Consider the following 22,884-nt stretch of genomic DNA (forward strand, 5'->3'; position numbering starts at 1 on the left):
ATTTAAATATTTTAAAACAACCTCTGAAGATAAGGTTAATTTTTCCCACTTAATTTTTTTCATGTTGAATGAAAGTCCCTTTGTGTGTACAATTTGAGAAATAAATATAAAATCTGAGTAAACAGGGTTTAAAATTAAGTCACATCAAATTAGTAATTCTAAAAAAGAAGAGATGAAACTGCTGACATAACTCTAGACAATGTCATTTGCTTGAGTTAGAAAATTCTTGTTTTAAATGGCTTGTAAGGCAAAAGAAGGGTATCAAATTATGATGACAGAAACTTTAACAAATTAAATAGCCCTTTATATATGGCATCATATATATGCACACTAGTGTATGTCTGCTTATGTATATTTCTTGAGATTTCCAGTGTTTAAAATTGGTGAATTCAGAAGTAAGTACTGAGGACGTATGTTAGTGTCAAAGAAAAGATCCCCCAAAGAGGTAAATGTCAGGAGTATGTACTAGTCACAGGGTCTTGTTTTTGAGTTTCTCACTTTTGAGAATATTTTAGAGGCAGACTCAATAGGTTGAACTTACATGTAAGATTTTTCTTTTTAGTTGTAAGATTTACATACTTACATAAGTCTATTTCCAAAAATTATGAAATTATAATTCTGATTATACTAACGTCTAAGATAATAAAATACATTATTTAAAAAATAAAGGTTACAGTTTTGACTCTATATTCCTTGGACACAAATTATGTCAAAATAAATAAGGCCCTCAAATTGAATTAAGGATTAAATTTCTTTTGTAATTGATAACATTATATTAGGAACAGAATTGTGAATAAATATAAATGATGATTTTAAGAAAATTCATTCCATTTCTGTTTCCATCTATATTTCATGTTTGTACACATGTATATTATGGTGTATTTTATGTGAATGTGCTGATTACATTAACTGGCAATACTGATTTACAACTATCATTATGAGGACTCAAGTAGGAGTGTGGTAGTTTGAATGAGAATGGCCCTCATAGGCTCATCTATTTGAATAATTTATCCACAGCTGGTAGGGATATTTTGAAAAGATTAAAAGATGTGGCCTTGTTGGAGGAGGTCTGTCAGAGTAGGAGGTCTACCACTGGGGGAATAAGCATTAATTTTACAGGGCCTTATTTTCTTGGTGTCCTCCATCCCTTCTGTCTCTTAAATTTGTTCTATCTCCTCTTTCAAGGAGTTCCCTGATCCTTGGGAGGAGTAATTTGTTGGAGGCTTCCCATTTAAGGCTGATTCTTAATGTATGGCTGAGGATCTCTCTATTTGCTCCAATATGCTGCAGGATGAACCTTCCCTGATGATAGTTGAACAAGGCACTGATATACTTCCCTGGCCTAGATAGCATATGTAGATGTGTGTGGGTGTGTGTTCATGAATGGGTGCACATGAGTGTCATCAATGTCAATGCCAGAATGTCTTACTTAGTTGATTCTCCTCATTATTTTTTCTGTGAGAGTATCTGGTACTCACTGATTGACTTTACTAGCTAGCTTCAAGCCTCTATGATCTTCCTGTCTCCCCATTTCTAGCACTGAAATTATAGGTATATGCCACCTTGATATATGTATTTATATTCCTCTTATTTTTATCTTTTCTTTTTGTTCTTCCACATTTAATGTGGTGGTCAGCATTTAAAATAAGCTATTCAGACTTCCACTACAAACAGTTTACTGACTGAACTTTCTCCCCAGACTTCTTACTTCCATTCATATTAACCTCAATACAATACTAGGAGGAATATTCTATTTAAATGAAAATTCTAACACCCAGGATTTTGCTTTACATATTCATTAGCATTTGAACAAATACCCTAGTTTTTAAGCATGGTTTTAAGCATAAATCCTTGTAACAAAATCTGGGCTTGAAAAAGAGGTTTGATATTTTTGCCAAAATTGAAGAACAGGCAGAAATACCTACGGATATTATAACTCATCAGGATAAATAACATTTATAAAAATAGAAGGTAAATACATTGGTGTGATAAAAATAGTAGGCTGAGGATATAAAATGAAATTCAATTGTCTGAGAACATTAAAACATTTTTAAAAACTATCATAATGAAAGCTAAGATAGTAGAACTTCAAAAAGACTGACTAAAACTGCCTTCTAAGGTCTACAAATACAGATTTTAAAAAATCTGATTGGATTTAATAGAAAATGTAAAGAATATGTTCAGTGAAAAGACCAAAGAGGAGGTAATAGGGATCTAGCATAAGTCAAATATTCCAAATGTAAATCAAATTTTCCTATAACCTGTGATTATATTTTGCAAAATTATCAAAGATGGGGCTTTAATATAAATTTGTCCTGCCTATAAGATGTGCAGGAATAAAGATGGAGCAAAGGTTGAGGGAATGGCTTGCCAAAGACTGGCCCTACCTGAGACTCACCTCTAGGGAAAGAACCAGTCTCTTGCATTATTAATATTACACTGCTATGCTTACAGACAGGAGCCTAGCATAACTACTTTGAAAGGCTTCATCCAGCTTCTGATGGAAACAGATGCATAGACCTACAGCCAAACATTACATAGAGCTTGGAGAGTACTAGGAAATAGTTGAGGGAAGGATTGAAAGTGTTGAGGTCCAAGGTTTCCACAAGAAGACCCACAGAGTAAACTAACTTGGATTCATGGGGCCTAACAGAGATTGAACTACCAACCAAAGAGCATGCATGGATTGGACTGGTCCTAGGCTCCTGCATATATGTAGCAGATGAAGAGCTTGGTTTTCATGTGCATCTCCCAAGAACTGGAGATAGGCCCCCTCTGACTCTGATGCCTCCATTTAGTATCCGTTCCCTTAACTGAGCTGTCTTATCTGTCCTTAGTGGGAGAGAATGCACCCTGTTCTGCAGCAAGTAAATGTTCCAGGACAAGTTGGCATCCAGGGGAGTCCTCCCACTTCTCTGAGAAGAGGGAGAGGGGAGAATGGGAGGAGGGGACTGGAAAAAGAAAAAGGGGAACAGTCAAGATGTAAAATATTATTTATATAAAATATTATCTTTTATTTATACATAAATTTATCTAAAAAGCCCCACCATACAACAAGGACACTTGCTTAGCTATGTTCGTAGCAGCTTTATTAATAATAGCCAGATTCTTGAAACTACATAGGTGTCCACCAACTTGAAGAATGGACAAAGAAACTGTGGTATATTTACATGATGGAATACTACTCAACAATTGAAAACAAGGAAATCTTGAAATATGCAGTGAATTAATGCAGATTCAGAAAGAAACACATGGTATGTTCTCACTTATGTGGCCTTAGCCATATAGTACAGGATAAACATACTACAATGCACAGACACAGTGAAGATATGCAACAAGAATCCAATAGAGACTACACAAATGTCACTCAAAAGGGTAAATAGAAAAGACAGAGGTACTGGTTGAAGAGAGGGAACAAAGTAGAAGAGGCAGCTCAAACAGTTGTTAAGGTGGATATTTGACTTGGGGAGAGCAGAGTGTGAGGACAAAGGCCTGCAAAGAAAAGAGAAACTATGTGAGAGGACATCCCTGTGAAAAACTGGAGACCTAAGTCAGGGTAGGCTCCTGGGAGAATATGAGGGGGACTTTGCCAGAGACTCCTAGTAGCAGGGGCCCTAGTGTCTGAAGAGAACACATTCTAACTATACAAGTCTCATTGTAGAGGTAAGGGAACACCAATCCACCCACAAAAACTTTGACCCCAAATTTACTCTCTCTACAAGATGTGCAGGAATAAAGATAGGGCCGATATTGAGAGAATGTCCAACCAGTGCCTGGCCCAAGCCAAGACCCACCCCATGGGAGAGAGCCAACCTTTGATATTATTAATAATACTCAACTATTCTTCCAGAAAGACGTTTAAGAGAGTTATCCTCTGAGAGACTCAGTGCAGCAGCAGATTGAAACAGATGCTGAGATTCACAGCCAAACATTGGGCAATGTATATGGAGTCTTATGGAAAAGTGGGGGGAAAAAGAAAAGGCCCTGGAGGTGACAGGAGCTCCAGAAGAAGACCAACAGGAATAACGGGGCCCAGAAGGGCTTGCTGAAACTGAAGCACCAACCAAGGATCATGTGTGAACTGGACCTAGGCCTCATACATAGATGTAGGCAATGAGCAGGTCAGGCTTCATGTGGGTTCTCTTGTAAGGGGAGCAGGGACTGTTTCTATATAATTCTATTTCCAGCTTTTTGTTCACTTGCTCCTAGCTGTATTGCCTTGCCATGCCACAGGGAAAAAGGATACACATCCTTTTGATGATTTGATGATTTGATGAGCTGTAGTTGATGGGAAGGGGAGAGGCTTCTCCTTTTTGAGGGTTAGGGGAAAGGAAAGGGGAGAAATGGAAGGAGTATGGGACTGGGAAGAGAGGAGGGATGGGACTATGACAAAAATGTAAGGTAAAAAAAATAGGCTTACTGCTTTCTGTGCTAAGTTTTCTTTGAGTCACTTATTGCTTCCTATTTCTGTTTTAAAATAGGAAAGATTATCCTCTTCATAATCTATTATATTTTTGTTATTGTTACAGTCTATAGCTAAAATGACTTTGGCTTGAATCCCAGATGAGAGTGTGCTTTTGGACTTTTCACTGATGGGGGATAAGACTTAAGGACTATTCATGAATGAATGAATATATTTTACATTATAACTTAAACATGAACTTTGGTAGCCTATGGTTAAATATTTCGGTTGTTGTATTATATAAGTGTGATCCTCTAATGTTTCAATGTGGGAAGTTGATCCCTAATGAACCAAATTGAAGTACGGTGGGACTTTCAAAAATTGAGGCATACTGAAAGCTGATTATGCAACTGGCAGGCAAAATCAGGAGGTTAATAATAACTCTAAGGACTAAAAAGTGAGACCCTACGAAAAAATAAACAAAAAATTTAGTAAACCAGATGGCTATAATAGTACAAGTTCTCATATACAGGGGGAGGTAATCCCCCTCAGGATCAGTCATAGGGGAGGGGAATAAGGGGAAAATGGGAGGAAGGGAAGAATGGGAGGATACAAGGGATGGGATAACCATTGAGATGTAACAAGAATAAATTAATAAAGGAGAAAAAAATAGTACAAGTTCTCCTCATATAAAGTCAATAAGAATTTAGAAAACAGTTACTATCTTATAATTTATTTCTATATATGAGAAAAATAATAAAATATAATCAATCATATATTTAATACTATATTGCAAACTACCCTTAAAGAAAAACATGTGGTCATATTCTAGTAACTAAATAGAGGACATGAAAACATTCAGCATTGAGAGTTAGCCCAATTTGGTCAAAATACAAAACATGGCATTTACTAGTTGTCTCTGTCAAGTCAGTAAAACTTTGAAATGTAGCATCCAAGATTTTTTAATGTAAAGATGGATGCTAACAAACATTACACAGTTCTAACATTGTGATAGTATGACGTAGACAGGATGCACAGAGCAATTAAGGATGGTTCTCTGTTCATTGTATGAGCAGAAGTAAGACATCTGCTAGTCTTCCTTCATGCCATACTGTTTTATACCTTCTCAAGTCTCTGATGAGTTTGAAGACCAGATAGTTTAGTCTTTCAATTAAGCTTTGTAGGTTACGGGTTAAGATGTTTTTAGATTAAGACTGATGTTTTAAGTTAATAGAGATGAGGTATGATAGATATTAATCTCCTTCCAGAAATTTAGACCCAACAAGTTAGGAAAGGGGTTTACTTCATTTTTGCCAAATACAAGTTGTTACTATGAATGTAACAGCTATAAAATTTTTTATTGGCTCATAGTTCTTCCTGCTGTATGTAGTTTATTTTACTCATGTGCAAAAATATAAATGCATATGTTAAAAAAGAAGCATAATAAAATACTTTTAAAAATAAAATAAAATAAAGATGGATGCTAGCATTATTTTCCTAACAGGCAGTTATGTGGGTTACCTGAAGGACAATTTTAAGTGACTGTTATGTGCAAATCACATTTTATATTTCTCAATTAACTTCCAAACCTTTATGTATTTGGCAGTATATAGCTTTTTTATGGAAAACAAATATAAGACTCAAGTAGTTTTAGGGCACACAATTATCAGAACTAAATAACTGGAAACTCATGGCTTTAACTCATGTCCTCTGATTCTGAAGCTCATACACATTCTGATGCCTCAGAGTACCTGATAGACCACAGGGACACAGCATCACTTCCCTCTCTTCTTTTGGAGGATAATCAATATGGTTATCAATTCAAAATGGTTATTACTTTACTACTGATTGTTAGTTCAGTTTCTTAAACTTCTGGTTTTGATTAATTAATTTAAATCTCACATGTTTGAGTTATTATAAAATAATATAAACTCAGTTCATAGGTTAAATAATAAATTTCAGACACAGATTTTTTTTAACCTCTCCTGTATGATGAGAAGTTGGGAATTTTGAAACTTTCATGAAATGTTAATAAGATATTTCCAATGGAGTACTCATCAATTTCAGTGACTTTCAAAGAAAGAAATGAAATGCACAGCATTTAAAACTTATTTAGTTATGTTGATCTGGTAATATTTGATAGAGAATTGTCATTTTCTTGTTTGTAAATTATCATCTTGTTTAAAGTTCTAAATAGTCAGCCTTCTGTATTTAAATGCAGATGATTAGAGTCTCAGAAAGCATGAAAGACATGTCAAAGTAACACCAAATATACTAACCAGGTAAGCTAATCCAAAACAAAATATCTGGAATCCAAAACAATTTTGCATATTGTTATTCTTCATCTTAGTTTTATTATTATTTAATACCATTTCCTTTTTATCGAGACACAAATATATTCTATGCTAATTAGTGTAATTCGTGAAATTATTGAGTATTTATTATATGCTGTGCCAAGAACACATTATACACTACCCAGTTTATACTTAACATCTTTTAACCAGGATATCATGACATTCCTAGAAAGAGAAAGATCCTGTGCTTCAAATGGGATAAAGACCATACAATGAAAACCTGCAATGCCAGGGGTTCAACCTGACAGCTGGTCCTACCTCATCACACTTTACTTCCCACTGTGTCTTACAGTAACACATGGAACTACTAAACATTCATAATTTCCTCCTGATTAAATACTTGCTTGCTTGCTTTTTAGAATTTAATGCAACATAGGTGCCTGGTATATGTTACCTAAGAGATCTCTAGTTATTTATAATTCTTTCTAAAAGATTGCTGAAATTTGAAGTTTTGGAAGCAATTATATTATAAAATATAGAATTATAGTATATGTTAGACATTATTAACATTAATTTTTCAAATAGTACATATAATTTGAATGTTTCAATTATCATAACTCTGGAGTCAAATAGTGCTCTAATTTGTACCATGTAATCAATACTTAATATTTTAAAACTACTGAAGTAAAAAGGAAAAAATACAGGTTCCACTTGAATTAATAACAACACATTTTAAAGAAATTTGATGACTCGTGATTTACATAGCTTATTCATACCAATATGTCTTAACTATATTGAAGTCATTAAACTATTTATTTTATAAATTGCTTGGGATATTGCTTTACATTACTTCTTGTCAAACGATTTGAAATATAATTATGTTTTATACATTGAAAAGGTACTATGGATGACGAGTCTCTTGATATAGTATTAATGTGAGATCAATAAAACAGTTTTAGCTGGTTATATTAAAAAATTACATCCATGAATGGATATGGGTGAAAGTGACTATTATTAATTATTTTCATTTTATCAACTGATATATATTAATCATGTCTTATGTCGTTTAATAGTTAATAACATAACTTTCAAAATAAGGGTATTGCTTGCTAAATTTACATACTTCTGTTACAAATAATCATTGCCAATACCACTTACCCACACCTTAGTGGAAGATATTGAGTGAAAGAAGGGCCAAAGAAAAGAAAAAATGTCTGCTTGAAACAATTGAAGACTTATAAAACAAACAAACAAACATGCTATTGCCTTTTAAATGGGGAAGTAAATTTAAAATCTATTACCTCCATTTAATTTTATATATCATATGTGTATATGTTTACATATACAAATTTGCTTTTTTCATTGAAGAAATCACACACAATGATGCATCTTTTATTAAATTATTATCTTACCTCTTTAGACAGGGGCTAGATATAATCAACAAATAGGGATTTTTCTAATTTATGCTAGCTGAGTATAATTCACAAATATTAAATGAAACAAGAATGAGAGTATTTGAAATACATACTAAAACCTTTTCTAGCATCAATGAAGAAATAAAATGTGGGGAAATTTTTCATAAAATAGTGTGTAAGAGGATAGGAGGAACTCATCTACATGAACAATTTAAATTTTATAAAATTTCTGTGTTTTATGAATAGAAAGAGTTAAGTGATTGCTATACTATTTAAAGAATTTTGTTAACTAACCTATACCCATGGGGGCTTGTGGAGACTGAAACACAAACCAAGGAGCATGAATGGACTGTCTCTAGGTGTCCTACAGATATGTAGCTGATGGGCAGTTTGATCTTTATGAGGATTCTTTAGTAAGTTGATAATGTGTTGTTTATGGCATGGACTCTCTTGCCTGCTTTTGATTACTTTCTCCTGGAGGGGCTGCCTTGCATGGCCTAAGTGGATGAGGATAGCTCTGTAATGATGCTGCTTGATGTGGTAGGGTTGTTTGGTATGGGTAGTGGCTTCCCGTTTCTGAGAAGAGGAGGGAGATAGGGGGAAGAAGGTGGGAGGGAGGGATCAGGAGGAGATGATGGAGCAGGCTACAATCAATTGGGATGTAACTTGATATACAAATTAAAAAGAAATAATATTGCACCACATACATGTTTTGGTGTTTGCTTTTTGTTGTTATTTTACTTTTCAATGATTCTCATGTAGCAATTTTCATTAAATTGTCTTGGATGTTAAAATTATTTGTACATTTGTTAATCTACAAAACTGTACATTAACTATTATAGTTGGCCAGCAGAATTGTTTTAGCTTAATGAGTTATCAAATTAGTTCTGGAAAAGTGTATAGATTTATAAGATCATCACAGTTAATGGCATAGTTAAGTAAATGGAATAATGGAATCAAAAATATCTGCTACATTTCATTGTTGGAAATAGAATGCACATATAGACATAGTTAAGACTACAAAATTTCTTGAAAGAGAGTATGACTTAGTATTTATTCTGCATATAAGAGAAAGATAAATTTGTCTATCATAGACATAATTTGATTGTATGTCTGATACAGAAAAAACATTCAGGGTACACTGTAGAAATTACTTGGACAAATGAAAGGGAGTAAGTATTACATGTTACATTTAGAATTAGTAATTTAGCAACAAAATTAGAAAAAGGCAGTGACTACGGAACAAATGTCAATGGATTGTAGAGATAATACCTATGGTTGGATGTGACTAATGAGATGTAAGTATTACCTCCTATAGGATCCTTCATTTTAAATTTTTTATTTTTTAATTTATTCACACTACATCTGATTGTTATGATTAAGTAGAAATTGTCAAGTTGATTTTCAGGCTTTTAAACTGAAAGACAATTCACTACACAACAAACACATGCATGTTACACACAGAAACCTCACAAACATATATTGTAGCAAAAACTGATTTTTGTATTTTGTAAGCACTGTTTTTTTTTATCCTAATCTATTCTTGCATTTTACTTTAAAGGAAACTAAATAATATTCTATTGTCTTTCGTTGCTACCTTTTGCTTTAATATACTTTAAAAAGTTAATCAACTTAGGCTAAAGCACGTGTTACTTAACAATAACAGCAGAACCTCTATTTTGCCATATCTATATCTTCTAGGATCTATTCTTTACAAGAACAATAAGAGTCACCACATTTCAACTCACTCAATAAATATTTGAGAAGAACTTCTTCACTAACCCCCTTTTTATTCATGATAAAATTGGATGCATATTATCAAATGAAGTGTTTGAAAATATAATACTACTTTACTAATATTTAAAGAATATATATACAATAAAGACAATAAAAGTAATAATAAAAACAGTAAATACAAATTAGTAATACCAATATTAATGTTTTAGAATAAGTGGGAAGATTATTTTTCTCACATTATTGTAAAAGAATGTTGATGTACAAAGTTCCAGCTAACTAATCACAGATACTGACACAAAGCATAAAGAATTTAGAAGTTATTATATTAAAAGTTTTTAAAATTAGGTGTGAGACTAATAAAATGATTAGCCCCCTGCTTGAAACAGGTGCTTCAAAAAATATCAGAAGATGATTTATTGCAATGCAGAAAATTTTATTTTCAAATATTTCACTCAATACACATTTCAGACAGTTTAGACACTGAAACAATGATGTGTTCGTATGTTAAAGTATTACAGGTAAAGGAACTTCTATCATGCTCATTCTAATATATTCATATAAAAACTGTTAGTATTTTCAAAGGACAATTACAAGGTCAAAACTAAAACTTGAAAATTATCATCTATTTTAAATTTTTACACTCGTAGCATACAGTTTTTCCTCTAGTGCCATTTTTAATACTAATTCCATGCAAAAGAAACAAATGATGATTAATTATATAGAGTGGCCAGTGAGAAAACTAGTTATATGCTCATAAATATTGATATAATATATATGAATTCATGATTCATGCAGAAATAGAATGTTTACAAAATAGTTTACAAAAATAGAATGTATACACATATACATATATGTGTATACATACACACACAGAGACACACACAGGAAGGAATGTATATGATAATGAAATGTCCATTCCACAATCTCTTGAAGAAAGTATAAACTAAACCAACTAGAGATATATGAAAGTAATCATTTAATATGGTACAGAGATCTACCACATGCTTGTTTTCACTGCATTAAAACTGGGATTTTAATTAATATTTTTGTTTTAAACAGCCCAACTAAATAGAAGTTAGGTATTAGTAAAAGTAAATTTAGCATTGTTTTGCACAAGAGAAGTGGAACCTAAAAATCTAGGTATCCAAAATAACTATATATTCATACTACAATAATATTTTAAGGTCTTTCTTATTTAACAAATAAGGAATACTTCATAGAGTTAAGTACTACAGGTACTTTAAATTCAAGTAACTTGAATGAAAAAATAAGCATTAGCACATATTAAAAAATACTGAATAATAACAGGAGTTTTTCTAAACATATGGTAAATGAGATGCTATGAATTAAACAGGATGATCACATTTTGGGACTGAGGCACAACCACCTAGGAAGACACTGATATTATAAATGTATATGCATCATCTTTGAACAACTGTCTTCAATATTAACTTCTGTCATTTTTTTCTCCTAGAGATTTTAAAAAATTAGCACACATGCATATGCAGATATGTACTTATGCATATATTAAGACAGTTTAATCATAATATACTAAAAATACTTAAATATCAAAAAAGGAAATATTCTTTAGAAAATCAAGCAGATATATCAATTACTAAATATTGATGTATAACTTTTAGTTTTCTAATATAAGAAGACTTAACCACATGATTTTAATCATATATTTGATTTCTATGTATTTAAAACTATGTGTTTTGATCTTATTACAAACTAAACTTTATATGTTTACTTGAGTTGTAGCACCGTATGAAATTTTGTTATTAAAGATTAGCCATTCCTCTAGATTCCAATAATAGCATTACGTAGCAAACCAAACAGTTTTCTCTATAAAATCAAGCTACTATTATATCACTCTGTGTTCCTGTGTGTAAATTTCATGTATTTATGAAGTTATAAAATTTAATGTGGTTGACAAAAAGTAGCTCCATGTGTACTGAAAATTGTATTTTGTGTTTAGTTTCATTAGCATATACATGCAGCCATGAAACTAAGTATTCAATAATTTCTTTTGAATAAATAAATTTTTATGACAGCTGCAATTATTCAATCTGAACATCTCAAATGATGTTACCTAAACATAATTTTGAATATCTGAGTTGTCAGATGAAAATATATTAATGAAATTTAATAGCTCACAATTGGTTACACTGTTTCCATGAAATTCTGTTTTTGTATGTTTTTCTTCCCTTGAACAACAGCATATATTTTTGTTTCCATGGCATAAGAGCTGGTGGGTTTTTTTTCTAATTACCCCAAGGTCCTGAAATTGAAGATCTAATGAGGAGTATAATGAATACTGGAGAAATTTTGTATAAATGAAAAGTGTTTGTGATCAATTCTCTTCAATTTTACTGTACTATTGAATTAATCCCTGAACTGATTTTTATTTGAGGATATACCTGGTATATAATCGAAGAAATAAATATGTTTAACTTTGTTTTATAAAGTTTTATGAATAATAGCTTGTTTCAATAGTTAATTTGTTTTAGTTACTACTGTTTTGTAAATGCAGTATAATTTAAACTGACCTCCAGCTGAGTAATTATTGTAACAGTTGCATTCTATTTTTGTCAAGTTTTAGGGAGGAAAGCCTGTATTGTTTTGAAAAGTCAACCATATTTCAAAAAGAATAAATTATAATGTAATAAATCAGTGGGTATTACAAGTTTCCATAATAAAAAGGAACAGTGCAAATATTTCTGGAAATTTATTCAATTGGTGTGTTTTCACTGATAAGTCAATATGACTGTATGAAAGCTAATATAATGTAATTGTTTTATCTGACACTCTATCAAGCATACTTGAATGGAAACCAGGTGTGTCATAAAAAACAATGAAGCATTTATAAATGGAAAGATAAAATAATTCAAATTATGAATATCTAGAATATAAAAATGATAAAATATTGTTATGAAGATTCTTGGAAATATGTAATTTGGAACTTTGTCAAGAAATCTAGGTAGATTTCTTTTTAACTGAGAAAGATTTTCTTCAAGACTTTTTTTCACTTCCATTAGTTTCATGGAAGAGGTATTTATCATGATAGCATATTGCACTACCAAGTATTCAGTTCAATCATACATCTACACAAATAAATAATATGCATAAAATAAGACTATATTATGTGAAAACACATATTATAGTTTATAACATAATGATTGATATATATATAATCATAACTAAAATGATCAGCTCTGTGTCATCCTTGCACAGAAGCCATGCTAATTATCTCTGTATCATTCTAATTTTAGTATATATTCTGCAAAAGTTGCACAGACAATAATTTTATGCCTGTAAAATGACTGCTTTTTGAACATACCAAACTTTAAATAAGCTAATATGAACTTGCTAGAATAGTATAAAATAGTGATTAAAAAATTAAAATTATTTTTATCTAATTTATACATTTTTTAAAACATAAAAATAAAATAATGTTGCTACACTAGCATCTAGAAACTCAATACTGATTTTAAATAAGATATTGCATCACAGATTTCATGAGCAGACGCCTATATAATTCATGAAAACATTCACAATAGTTTTTTTTTAAAACATGAATTTTATACAACTTTGTTATTATAGCACCTTTGAATATGTTTCAAATGATTACTTTCGTTTTTGTTTGTTGCTTTGATTTGGTTTGGCTTATTTTTTTTTCTTACCCCGGATACCTTTCAGAGGGTAGCTTAGATGAGTTGCACACTTTCACTTCCAAATTGCCAGAGATGATGTTTACACTCTTCAGTGATCCCACAAGACTAGTAATTCCATGTTTCACAAATGACATACCACACATCCATACGTGCACAAAGATGGCATTGCATTACATCACAGTTATTAATATTCACAACCAACAATAAAGGAAATATGAAAGAAATTGCTATAGTAATACATTTTTCTTCCAGAAATTTTAATTTAGCTTTAATTTTTAGCTGTCAATTTGCAGCTTTTGAAAACTCATGATTATGTTGAACTTCATTATTAAGACTGTTTTTGTTTTGCTTGACTTTGCAAATGAATAAAAATTGCATAGTTAATGATCTTGGCCATATTTCATAATTACAAATCATTTAAATATTTTGGAAAGGGAATAGAATTATGTTATTCCTAGAATGTTATATCTTACTTCAGATTTCAACTGTTGATATTCTGGAATCAGTCTAGGGCAAGAAAAATAACATGTTATCAAAATCAGATGGCTGTGTTGTAGGACTCTCAATGTCAAGCAAGCTATGTGGCTATAATTGATATGCTAAAATATTGATACACAAAATCTTTGTTATTTAAGACAGCAATCTTATCTCAGGCTAACAGTCTAATACCTTATCTAAAGCATGCTTCTGTTCACGGATGTTAACTGTACAAACATTCAGTATTGTGAATGTATGTGTCTCATAAACCATTAGTGTGGGTATGTGCATCTCTGTGTGTGGGTACACATCCATGTTTGTGGCTGTTCATGTGGAAGCCAGATGTTGATATTTGATATCTTCCCTCTATTGTTTTCCACTTTTATTTTATGAAAGTGCAAATGCCAACAAACCTGAAGCTTATCAGTTTGGCTAGAAAAACTGGCCAAAAGGCTTCAGGAACCTACTTTCTCTACAATCTCTTCAAATTCTTGGGTAAGTGCCACAGTAGATTTCTTTTTCTTTTCTGTATGTGTTCTGGGCTCTGAAGTTGGGCCTTATATTTGATATACAGACACCTAACCCAGTGAGCCATCTTGCCTTCCCCTCATTTTACTTTTTCTGGAAGAGTTTGAGAATGCTTCAACTCAAATCACAGGATTTTATGTAAAGAAAATTTTTCATGTGGATGCAGTGGAAATGAAGCATTGCAATAATATATGTTTAAGACATTTGAAATTTACATGGGTGTGGTATCATAAGCCTTTAGTCTCAACATCTGAGAGGCAGAGGCTGGTAGTTCTCTGGGAGTTCAAGGCCAGCCTGTACTATAGAGTGAGTTCCAGGATAAACAAGGCTATGCTAACTACACAGATAGACTCTACTTAAAAATAAAAAATACAAAAAATTAAAAAGAAAAAAAAAAAGAAAAGAAAAGAAAAAGAGGAAAGGAAGTAATTCTTCAAGTCATATAATAAAATAGCTGTGAATACTGACTGAAAGAAACATACAGTTTACTTTTGAGATGCTAAAAGAATCCCCAAAGTTATCTGATTCTAAAATATACCCTTCAGTTTGTAAAATAATAATAAGTAATAATTAATTTCATTGACACGTCTTGTATTTTGCATAACTTGCTAAGGCATTTGTCTCATGATTAGAATAATTATATCTTAGATGTATCATGTAAAATTCCATTATGTAAAAGAATTTTTAATTTTACTATAACTTCTAAAAAATTACAAACTTTCAAAACTAAAAGAAGGATATCTAGAAAAGACATTTTCTCTTTTAGCTCTGTTATCATATGTTTACATGTATAACTAAAATTTCTGTAAGCAAAAAAAATCTATCTCTTAAAAATAATTAATGAGCAAAATTTCCTTGACTAATTTCTTGAACCTTTCATTGAAAGTTATGAATTACTAATGCAATTCACAAAAACTCAGTATACATTACTAAAAGCAAGTGAGAAATTTAGCTCAGAAAAAAATTGTTTGTACAACAAGAAATACTTTTTCTGTTTTTTTCATAGTTTTTACTATAATTTATTCACATTATGTCTCTATTATAATCTTACTCTTCCCATTCCCCCCTCCCTTTCCGACCCTATTCCCCTTCCCTAGACCTCTGACTCTTAAAGTGCCATGGATAATAAATGTTCTTATTAGGAAATATTTCTGCCAGGTAGTTGGTGGAGCACAGCTTGAATTCCAGCACTAGGAAGTATGAGGAAGATGGAGCTCTGAGTTTGAGGCCAGCATGGTCTAAAAAGCAAGTTCTCAGACTGCCAGTGTTACACAGAGAAACCCTGTATCAAAAGATGCCAAAAAATGTAAAAAGAGAAAGATTTCTAATAAACAGAATAATAGTGTTAAGACTCAGCATTGAGGAGTGTCTGCTTGAAAGGTTAAATGTAAGCAAAAGGATGATTTTTGGAGTTGTTATCTATTTACTACAATTGCCACTGACAGTGTAAAGAATCATGAGCTCATTTAAAATGTAGAAATCACTCTAACTTCATTCAAAGGATAGTAGAAACCCTACACAGGAACTAGAGTTCAATTTATTTTTGATGCATCATTCAATGGTGGCTCCATTACAATATAAACAAAACCACTGTGAAATAAACCTTACCTTCATTGTGTGATTAAAAGAAACACATTAATATCATTATTTTAAGTTGTGAATATCATCAAGTGATCTTTAGTCTTAAAACTCTTCATCAAATTGTAGTTAGTTATTTGCACCATTTTCTTGAATCTGGTAAACTTTTTTAGCATCTCTAATTTTCAATGAAAAATAATATATATAATTTTCATGTAGAACCATTATATTAAGTTAAAATAAGTTGATGAAACAGGTTTATTCCCAATAAGCAATGTTGCTAATTTGTTGAGTCACCTACTTGAAATAATAAAAATCAAGAGACAGCATGACATTTAGAGAAAAAAAATTAGATAAAGTCCATCATTTCATTATTCCTTATTAAGGAGATAATTTACATAAATCATTTATCTTACTTATTAATTTCTAGGTAAATATGTACTTATTTCTACCTGGAAAACTAATCTTAAAATACTATATAAACTCTTGTTATCAGAAATGTACTGGGTTTTAGATTATTGTGCACACGTTTCTTAGTTCTTAATATCCTCTAATTTCCCATTGTGCCCATTTATAAAAAAAACAAACATATTCTATTTTTTAAAAGTCATCATCTTTTACAAATACTTCTTCAAAGACCTTGAAAAATGTAAATATTTGACTGGTAACCTGGAATGAAGATGGTTCCCTATTTCTTTCTATGGGTGGAAGATAAAAATGAACATACCTTCACTTTCTTAAACTGTTTTAACGTTTTATTATAAGAATGTAAGTTTGATGAGCCAACATAGTTTTTACTTCCTAATATGAAAATGAAACTCTTCATTTTTGAGGGTAGGTGGCAGGATGCTATACCAAAAGGGTAGTGGATATATTATGGTCATTTAAATACCATGGCCACATGAACCTAGGATTACAAAACCATTTATATTGAGAGATGTTTATCACATTTAGAAAAGGTTTTTATGACACAAATGCTGCAGAATTTTCTGATTCTCATGAATAAGGTGGTAAAGATGGTAGTCCTATAATCTTTATTATGCATTTTTTTCAGTATACACTCTAGCAGGAAGCATCACACTGCCACCTACAGACAAAATTGTCCTTATTATAAGCATCAGTCTGCATCAAATTTTCCTAACTTAGCATACATTTTTTACTGCCTACCAAATTCAAATGAATTCATATTCTTATTTGAATATTATATGTAATATGATTGTTTTTGTCCTTCTAAGAAGTCAATTTGCTCTTTATAATTATATAACAAATGAAAAGAATAAAGATAATAAGTTAGAAGGATCATTAGAAACTTAAACCTACCGGTCGGGTATGCACAGACACAGGGGTCTTGAAAGTTGTCACCGGATAGCTGCACTCAGAAACACTGTAAGGATCAGAACTGCTGGAGGAGCATTTGGAGATGGAATCACAGCCTACGAAAGTATTATCAAGAGGCAGTTCCTGAATGATGTGGTGCTTTGAGTTTAGGGGCGTTTCAGGCTGGATTTGGAATGCAGGTTGAGGAGAGGCAGATTTGTAGTGTCGAGCCAAATCAGGGCTATCAGGCTTAAAGGTACTAGGTGTAGTGCCCCAGTTGTACTTGCCCATGGTTTGCTCTTCCAGCTCAATGGGAAGGTCTAGTGTGACACTATTTCTATCATTTTCAGCATCATCTGGCTTCGCTTCTTCAATAGTTACAAAATTGAGCAGCAGGTTCTTGGGAGCATGCTTTTTCTTCTTCCTCTTCTTCTTCTTCATCATAATCATCTGTCTGTTTTCTGGGTTTGGAGTAACCCACTCAGAATTCTGTTTGTTTTTCTGAGAAGCCTTAAGGTGTGGTGACTGCCGACATCTTACCACAGCAGTAATGAAAATCACTAGGACAACAGTTATGGTGCCAGCAACAATGGCAACCATGATCTTGACGTAGTCAGTGGTTGGTGAGGATGTATTAGTTGTTCCGGTATTTTGGGTCGCAGGTGAGTCAATGCTTTTGCGCACCAGTTCATAAATCAGTGTAGCATTGGGAAGTGACTCATTCACAAACAGGTTGACATTTACAACATTGAAGAGAGAATCAGGTTGTCCTAAATCCTTAGCTTTGACTATCACTCGGTGTAATCCAAGATCAGAAACAACACATTTCTCCTTCAATGTAATGTTGCCTGATACTTGCTCAATCATAAACAGTCCTTTTGTGTTTCCTCCAACAATACTGTAGCGAAGCTCTGCGTTCATGCCAGTGTCATTGTCAATTGCAACAACCTTGAAGATGACTGTACCAGGACTTGTGGATGGTAGAACCCATTCAAAGGAGTAATTGGAAGGAGGGTCAATAAAAATTGGCTTGTTATCATTGACGTCAACCACATTTATGGTTACTTTAGCAGTTGAAGAACGTGATACCCTACCACCATCCTCGGCCTTTACATAGAAAGTGTAGGACTCCTGTTTTTCTCTGTCAAATGAAATATTTGGTCTGATAACACCAGTCTGTGGATCAATAGTGAATTGATCATTCACATCTAAGATGGAGAGAGTAACTGCAGAATTCTCTCCATAGTCAGGATCAGTCACAGTTATTAGCCCTACTGTGCCATGTCTTGGAAGATTTTCAGGAACATAGAAGTTGTACTCATTGTGTGTGAAAATTGGGCTGTTATCATTCTGGTCAAGAACAGTAACAAAGACAGTGGCATTGGACATTAAGGGTGGAATTCCATTGTCCTGTGCCAGCACTGTAAAGTAGTATTTTTCCTGTTTTTCTCTATCTAGTTTCTTCACTGCTGTCAGGATGCCTGTACGACGATCTAGGTTAAATTCAGGTGGTGCATCAAAACCTAGCAGGTAGCTTATTTCAGCATTGCGTCCACTATCTGCATCTGTTGCACTGATTTTTGTCAATTGTGCACCAGGAGAGTTATTTTCTGGAACAGAAAGGCTTATGAAAGACTGGGTGAAAACTGGAGCATTGTCATTTTCATCTTTTACTTTGATCAGGAGCATGGATGACTGATTCAAAGGAGGTTTGCCAGCATCAGCAGCCAATAATTTGATAGCATATTCTCTTGTGGACTCAAAATCAAGAAATGCAGCAGTCTCCAAGAGGAACTGATTACTGAATACTGGCCGTAATCTGAAAGGAACTTCATGATCTGTGAAGCATGTCACCCTACCATTATGCTCAGAATCCTTATCCATCACAGTTATGAGAGCAATTTTAGTGTTAAGTGGAGCATTCTCTGAAAGAAGCACAGTGCCATTGGTTGGATTGACGATGTATCTTATGTCAATTGATGGGACGTTATCATTAATATCTGTAACATTTACCAGCACCATTGCTCTTGCTGGTGTCGATCCACCATCAGTTGCCAAAACCAGTAACTTGTGGCTTGGTGATTCTTCCCTATCAAGTGGTTCTTTGACAGTGATAAGTCCAGTGGTGGTGTTAAGGTGAAACAGTCTCTTAGCGATGTTGGAGACTAGATTGCTGAAATAAAAGTTAATTCTGGCGTTTTCACCTATGTCAGCATCTGTTGCATGGAGCTGTGTCACTGAAGATCCTATAGGAGCATTTTCTGGTATACTGACCTCAATTTCCTTCTCTATGAAGACTGGACGGTTATCATTTGTATCAGCAACACTTACTTGCAAAATAGCTGTACTAGATCTTTGAGGAAAGCCACCATCTTCAACTTTTACTTTCATTACATAGGTATCCTTCTCCTCTCTATCTAACTCCTTTTGAACAATCAGCTGTGGCATCTTGTCTCCTTCTGGTGTTTCAATGACATCAAGACCAAAAATATTTTGACCCTGTAAAACATGGAATAATACAAAATTTAAATTGTAATAACATATAATTCCAAATGTATGGTAAACTATAATTAAAGTTATGCTAAATCATGTAATGAGAATCATTTCCAATTTCTTGAATCCATAGCCAGGAAGATAGCCTCAGCAACAGACTTGAGAAAACTTCAGTTCTGAATTTAAATTTTGACTATTAATAACATTGTGACAAGAAGCAAGTTATTAAATTCCTTAATATATTTAAGGAAATGATCTTATGGTATTAAATGTAGTTTGTTGCATAAATTACGTGTCCTAAAGAAATGTATAAAATTTTCAAAGGGAATTTTTCTCTCATATGATAAAGAAGTTATTACTGATTATCTTGCTTTTTCAATATTTAATTTATTTATATACCTTACATCCAAATAGTAGCCCCCTCCCTGAATATCCTCCTGGTCCTACCATCCCTCCCACTTCCCATTATCTCCCCTTTCCTACCTCTTAGAGAAGGGTAATCCCCCCCTTACTAATCCACCCCACCACATTATGTTGCATCAGAACTGAGTGCATCCTCTTTCATGGTGGCCTGGTAAGGCAGCCCCATCAGGGGAAGTGATCGGAAACATGCATAAGAAACTATGTCAGAGATAGCCACTGTTCACCTTACTAGGGGACCTGCATGAAGACCAAGATACTCATCCTGTCTTTAATTATTCATTCTTCGAAAGCCAATTTAGACTAGGTTAGTTGGCTCTTTTGATCTTCTTGTGAAGCTTCTGTCCTCACTGGGTCCTTCTATCCACCTGCCTACTCTTCCACAAGGCTCCTTGTGCTGTGCTACAATTGTACCCAATGCTTGACTGTGGGTCTCACAATCTGTTTTGGATCCGTTACTGGGTGGAGCCTCTCAGAGGATAGCTATTCTAGGCTCCTGTCTGCAAGTTTAACAAAGTGACCTTGATATTGTCAGGGGTTGGCTTTCTCCCATGGGGTGGATCACAGGTTGGGACAGGCATTGGTTGGACATTCCCTCCATCCCTGTTATATCTTTATGGCTGCATGTCTTGTAGACAGAGTAAACTTTGCATCAGATTTTGTGGGTGGGTTGATATTCCCCTCCATCCACTAGGCTTAACTTGTTTTAACTCACGCATTTATATAAGATAACTTATGCAGCATTTAAAAGTAAATAAAATAAAATAATCATCTTGTTTACATTTTATAGACTGCTTTCACTTTGTAATAGTAAAGGACATGTTTTTCATGGTTTACCTATGTATAGTGTGATAAGCAAGATGAAATCTATTATTTTTAAATAGCATATTTTATGAAAAAATTATGTTTTATAAGAATGTTATATATTAATACTTAAAATATTTATTATAGTTTAAAAAATAAAGTTAGGTAATAATGGTAAATAGTAATTAAGTTTTGTGATGATCTTCAGATAAAATTTAGGAAGGATTAGATTTTCAATGATTCAAAATTGTAATTTATAAATTTCCTGATTCTCAATTCTACTTTGTTAATTTTTGGCATATAATTCTTTCTTTCAAGTCCCTCATGAAATCCATCCAAAATTGCTATTCTAATTTAGTTTCTTAACAGATCAGAGAGAGGTGAGTTTTAGAATAATAATACGTTTTCTGACTGTTCACAGCAGGAGCACACATTGCTGGGTGATCTAGAATACTTAGCTTAGTTATCATGGCAACAAAATAAGTAGAACCTTGCAGTGATTGTTATGGTACAATATAATGCATAAAAAGTGCAAATGCCACTGGATCGTTATCTGGGTTTGACCTATACTCCAGGTACAAATGATCTTTGGAGGTGCTGAAACCTACAACAGCTGAAAGACAGATTAAGGCAGGGTTCTTATTTTTCATGAAGTTTTCCCAGCTAAAGCTGTGGTATCTTTTAGTGATGCAGATGTTTTGAATCACTTATTTTCATGTTTGTAAAAGCCTAATAAACTTATTGCTTCACTGGGAAAGATAAACAAAGTAGTCATATGTCTTTTTTCTTTTTTAAAAAATATATTTTATTAACTTATTCATATTACATCTCAAGTGTTATCCCATCCATTGTACCCTCCCATACCTCCCTCCCTCCCATTTTCCCCTTACTTCTCTCCCCTATGACAGTGACTGAGGGGGACCTCCTCCTCATATATATGCTCATAAGGTATCAAGTCTCTCCTTGGTAGCCTGCTATCCTTCCTCTAAATGCCAGCAGGCCTCCCCATTCTGGGAATGTGGTCAAATATGAGGCACCAGAGTTCGTGTGAAAGTCAGACACCACCCACTCTCCACTCAACTGTGCAGAACGTCCTGTCCATTGGCTAGATCTGTGTAGGGGTTTGAAATTTACTGTATGTATCATCCTTGGCTGGTGCCATAGTTTGAGCAGGAACCCTGAGTCCAGATCTGTTCATCATAATGTTCTTCTTGTAGGTTTCTAGGACCCTCTGGTATTTCTATTTCTCCATTCTCCCATGCTTCTCTCACCTAGAGTCCCGATAGGATGTCCTCCCCTCTGTTCCACTTTCCTGGTAAGTGAAGACTTTCATGGGACATGCCCCTTGGGCTAGTGCCCAGATATAAGTGAGTATATATCATTTGACTCTTTCTGCTTCTGGTTTAACTCACTCATTATGTCTTAGGATTTAGATATTGCTACTCCTAATAGAATGTAATTTCTAAGAGTGTGTACTAGTAAGCATTCTCCATCAATGTTTTCTTGGTACAGATACAAAGATAAAGTAAATTTATATGTAAAATTCAACTTGGGTAATGTGGTACACACTTTTTTAAATCCAATATTAATTGATACCATCTGTGCACATAAAAGGACTTGGATTTTGACTAATATTATTACATACATGATCTTCTATGGATTAGGTTGTTGAAATAATAGACTACTGTTTATCATTTAAACATTTCTAGACTACTGTTTTTCTTGAAGAGATTCATCATTTGAAC

At 33.2% G+C, this 22,884-nt stretch overlaps 1 protein-coding gene across 4 annotated transcripts in view; it reads right to left on the reverse strand.

Moving 5' to 3' along the window:
- The window catches only part of PCDH11X (protocadherin 11 X-linked), a 663,262-nt gene that overhangs the window by 476,959 nt on the left and 163,419 nt on the right, over positions 1–22,884 (reverse strand). For 3 of the 4 annotated variants that reach the window (XM_084789429.1, XM_084789428.1, XM_084789430.1), the window contains exon 3: positions 17,426–19,921. In XM_084789429.1, coding sequence (XP_084645555.1) covers positions 17,426–19,921 — 2,496 coding nt within the window. Of the gene's footprint in view, positions 1–3,414; positions 3,493–17,425; positions 19,922–22,884 lie in introns of those variants that run through there. The other variant, XM_084789431.1, reaches the window with a different exon arrangement.

The sequence above is a fragment of the Acomys minous genome, assembly GCF_964271855.1.
Source record: "Acomys minous genome assembly, chromosome: 7".
NCBI lineage: Eukaryota > Metazoa > Chordata > Mammalia > Rodentia > Muridae > Acomys > Acomys minous.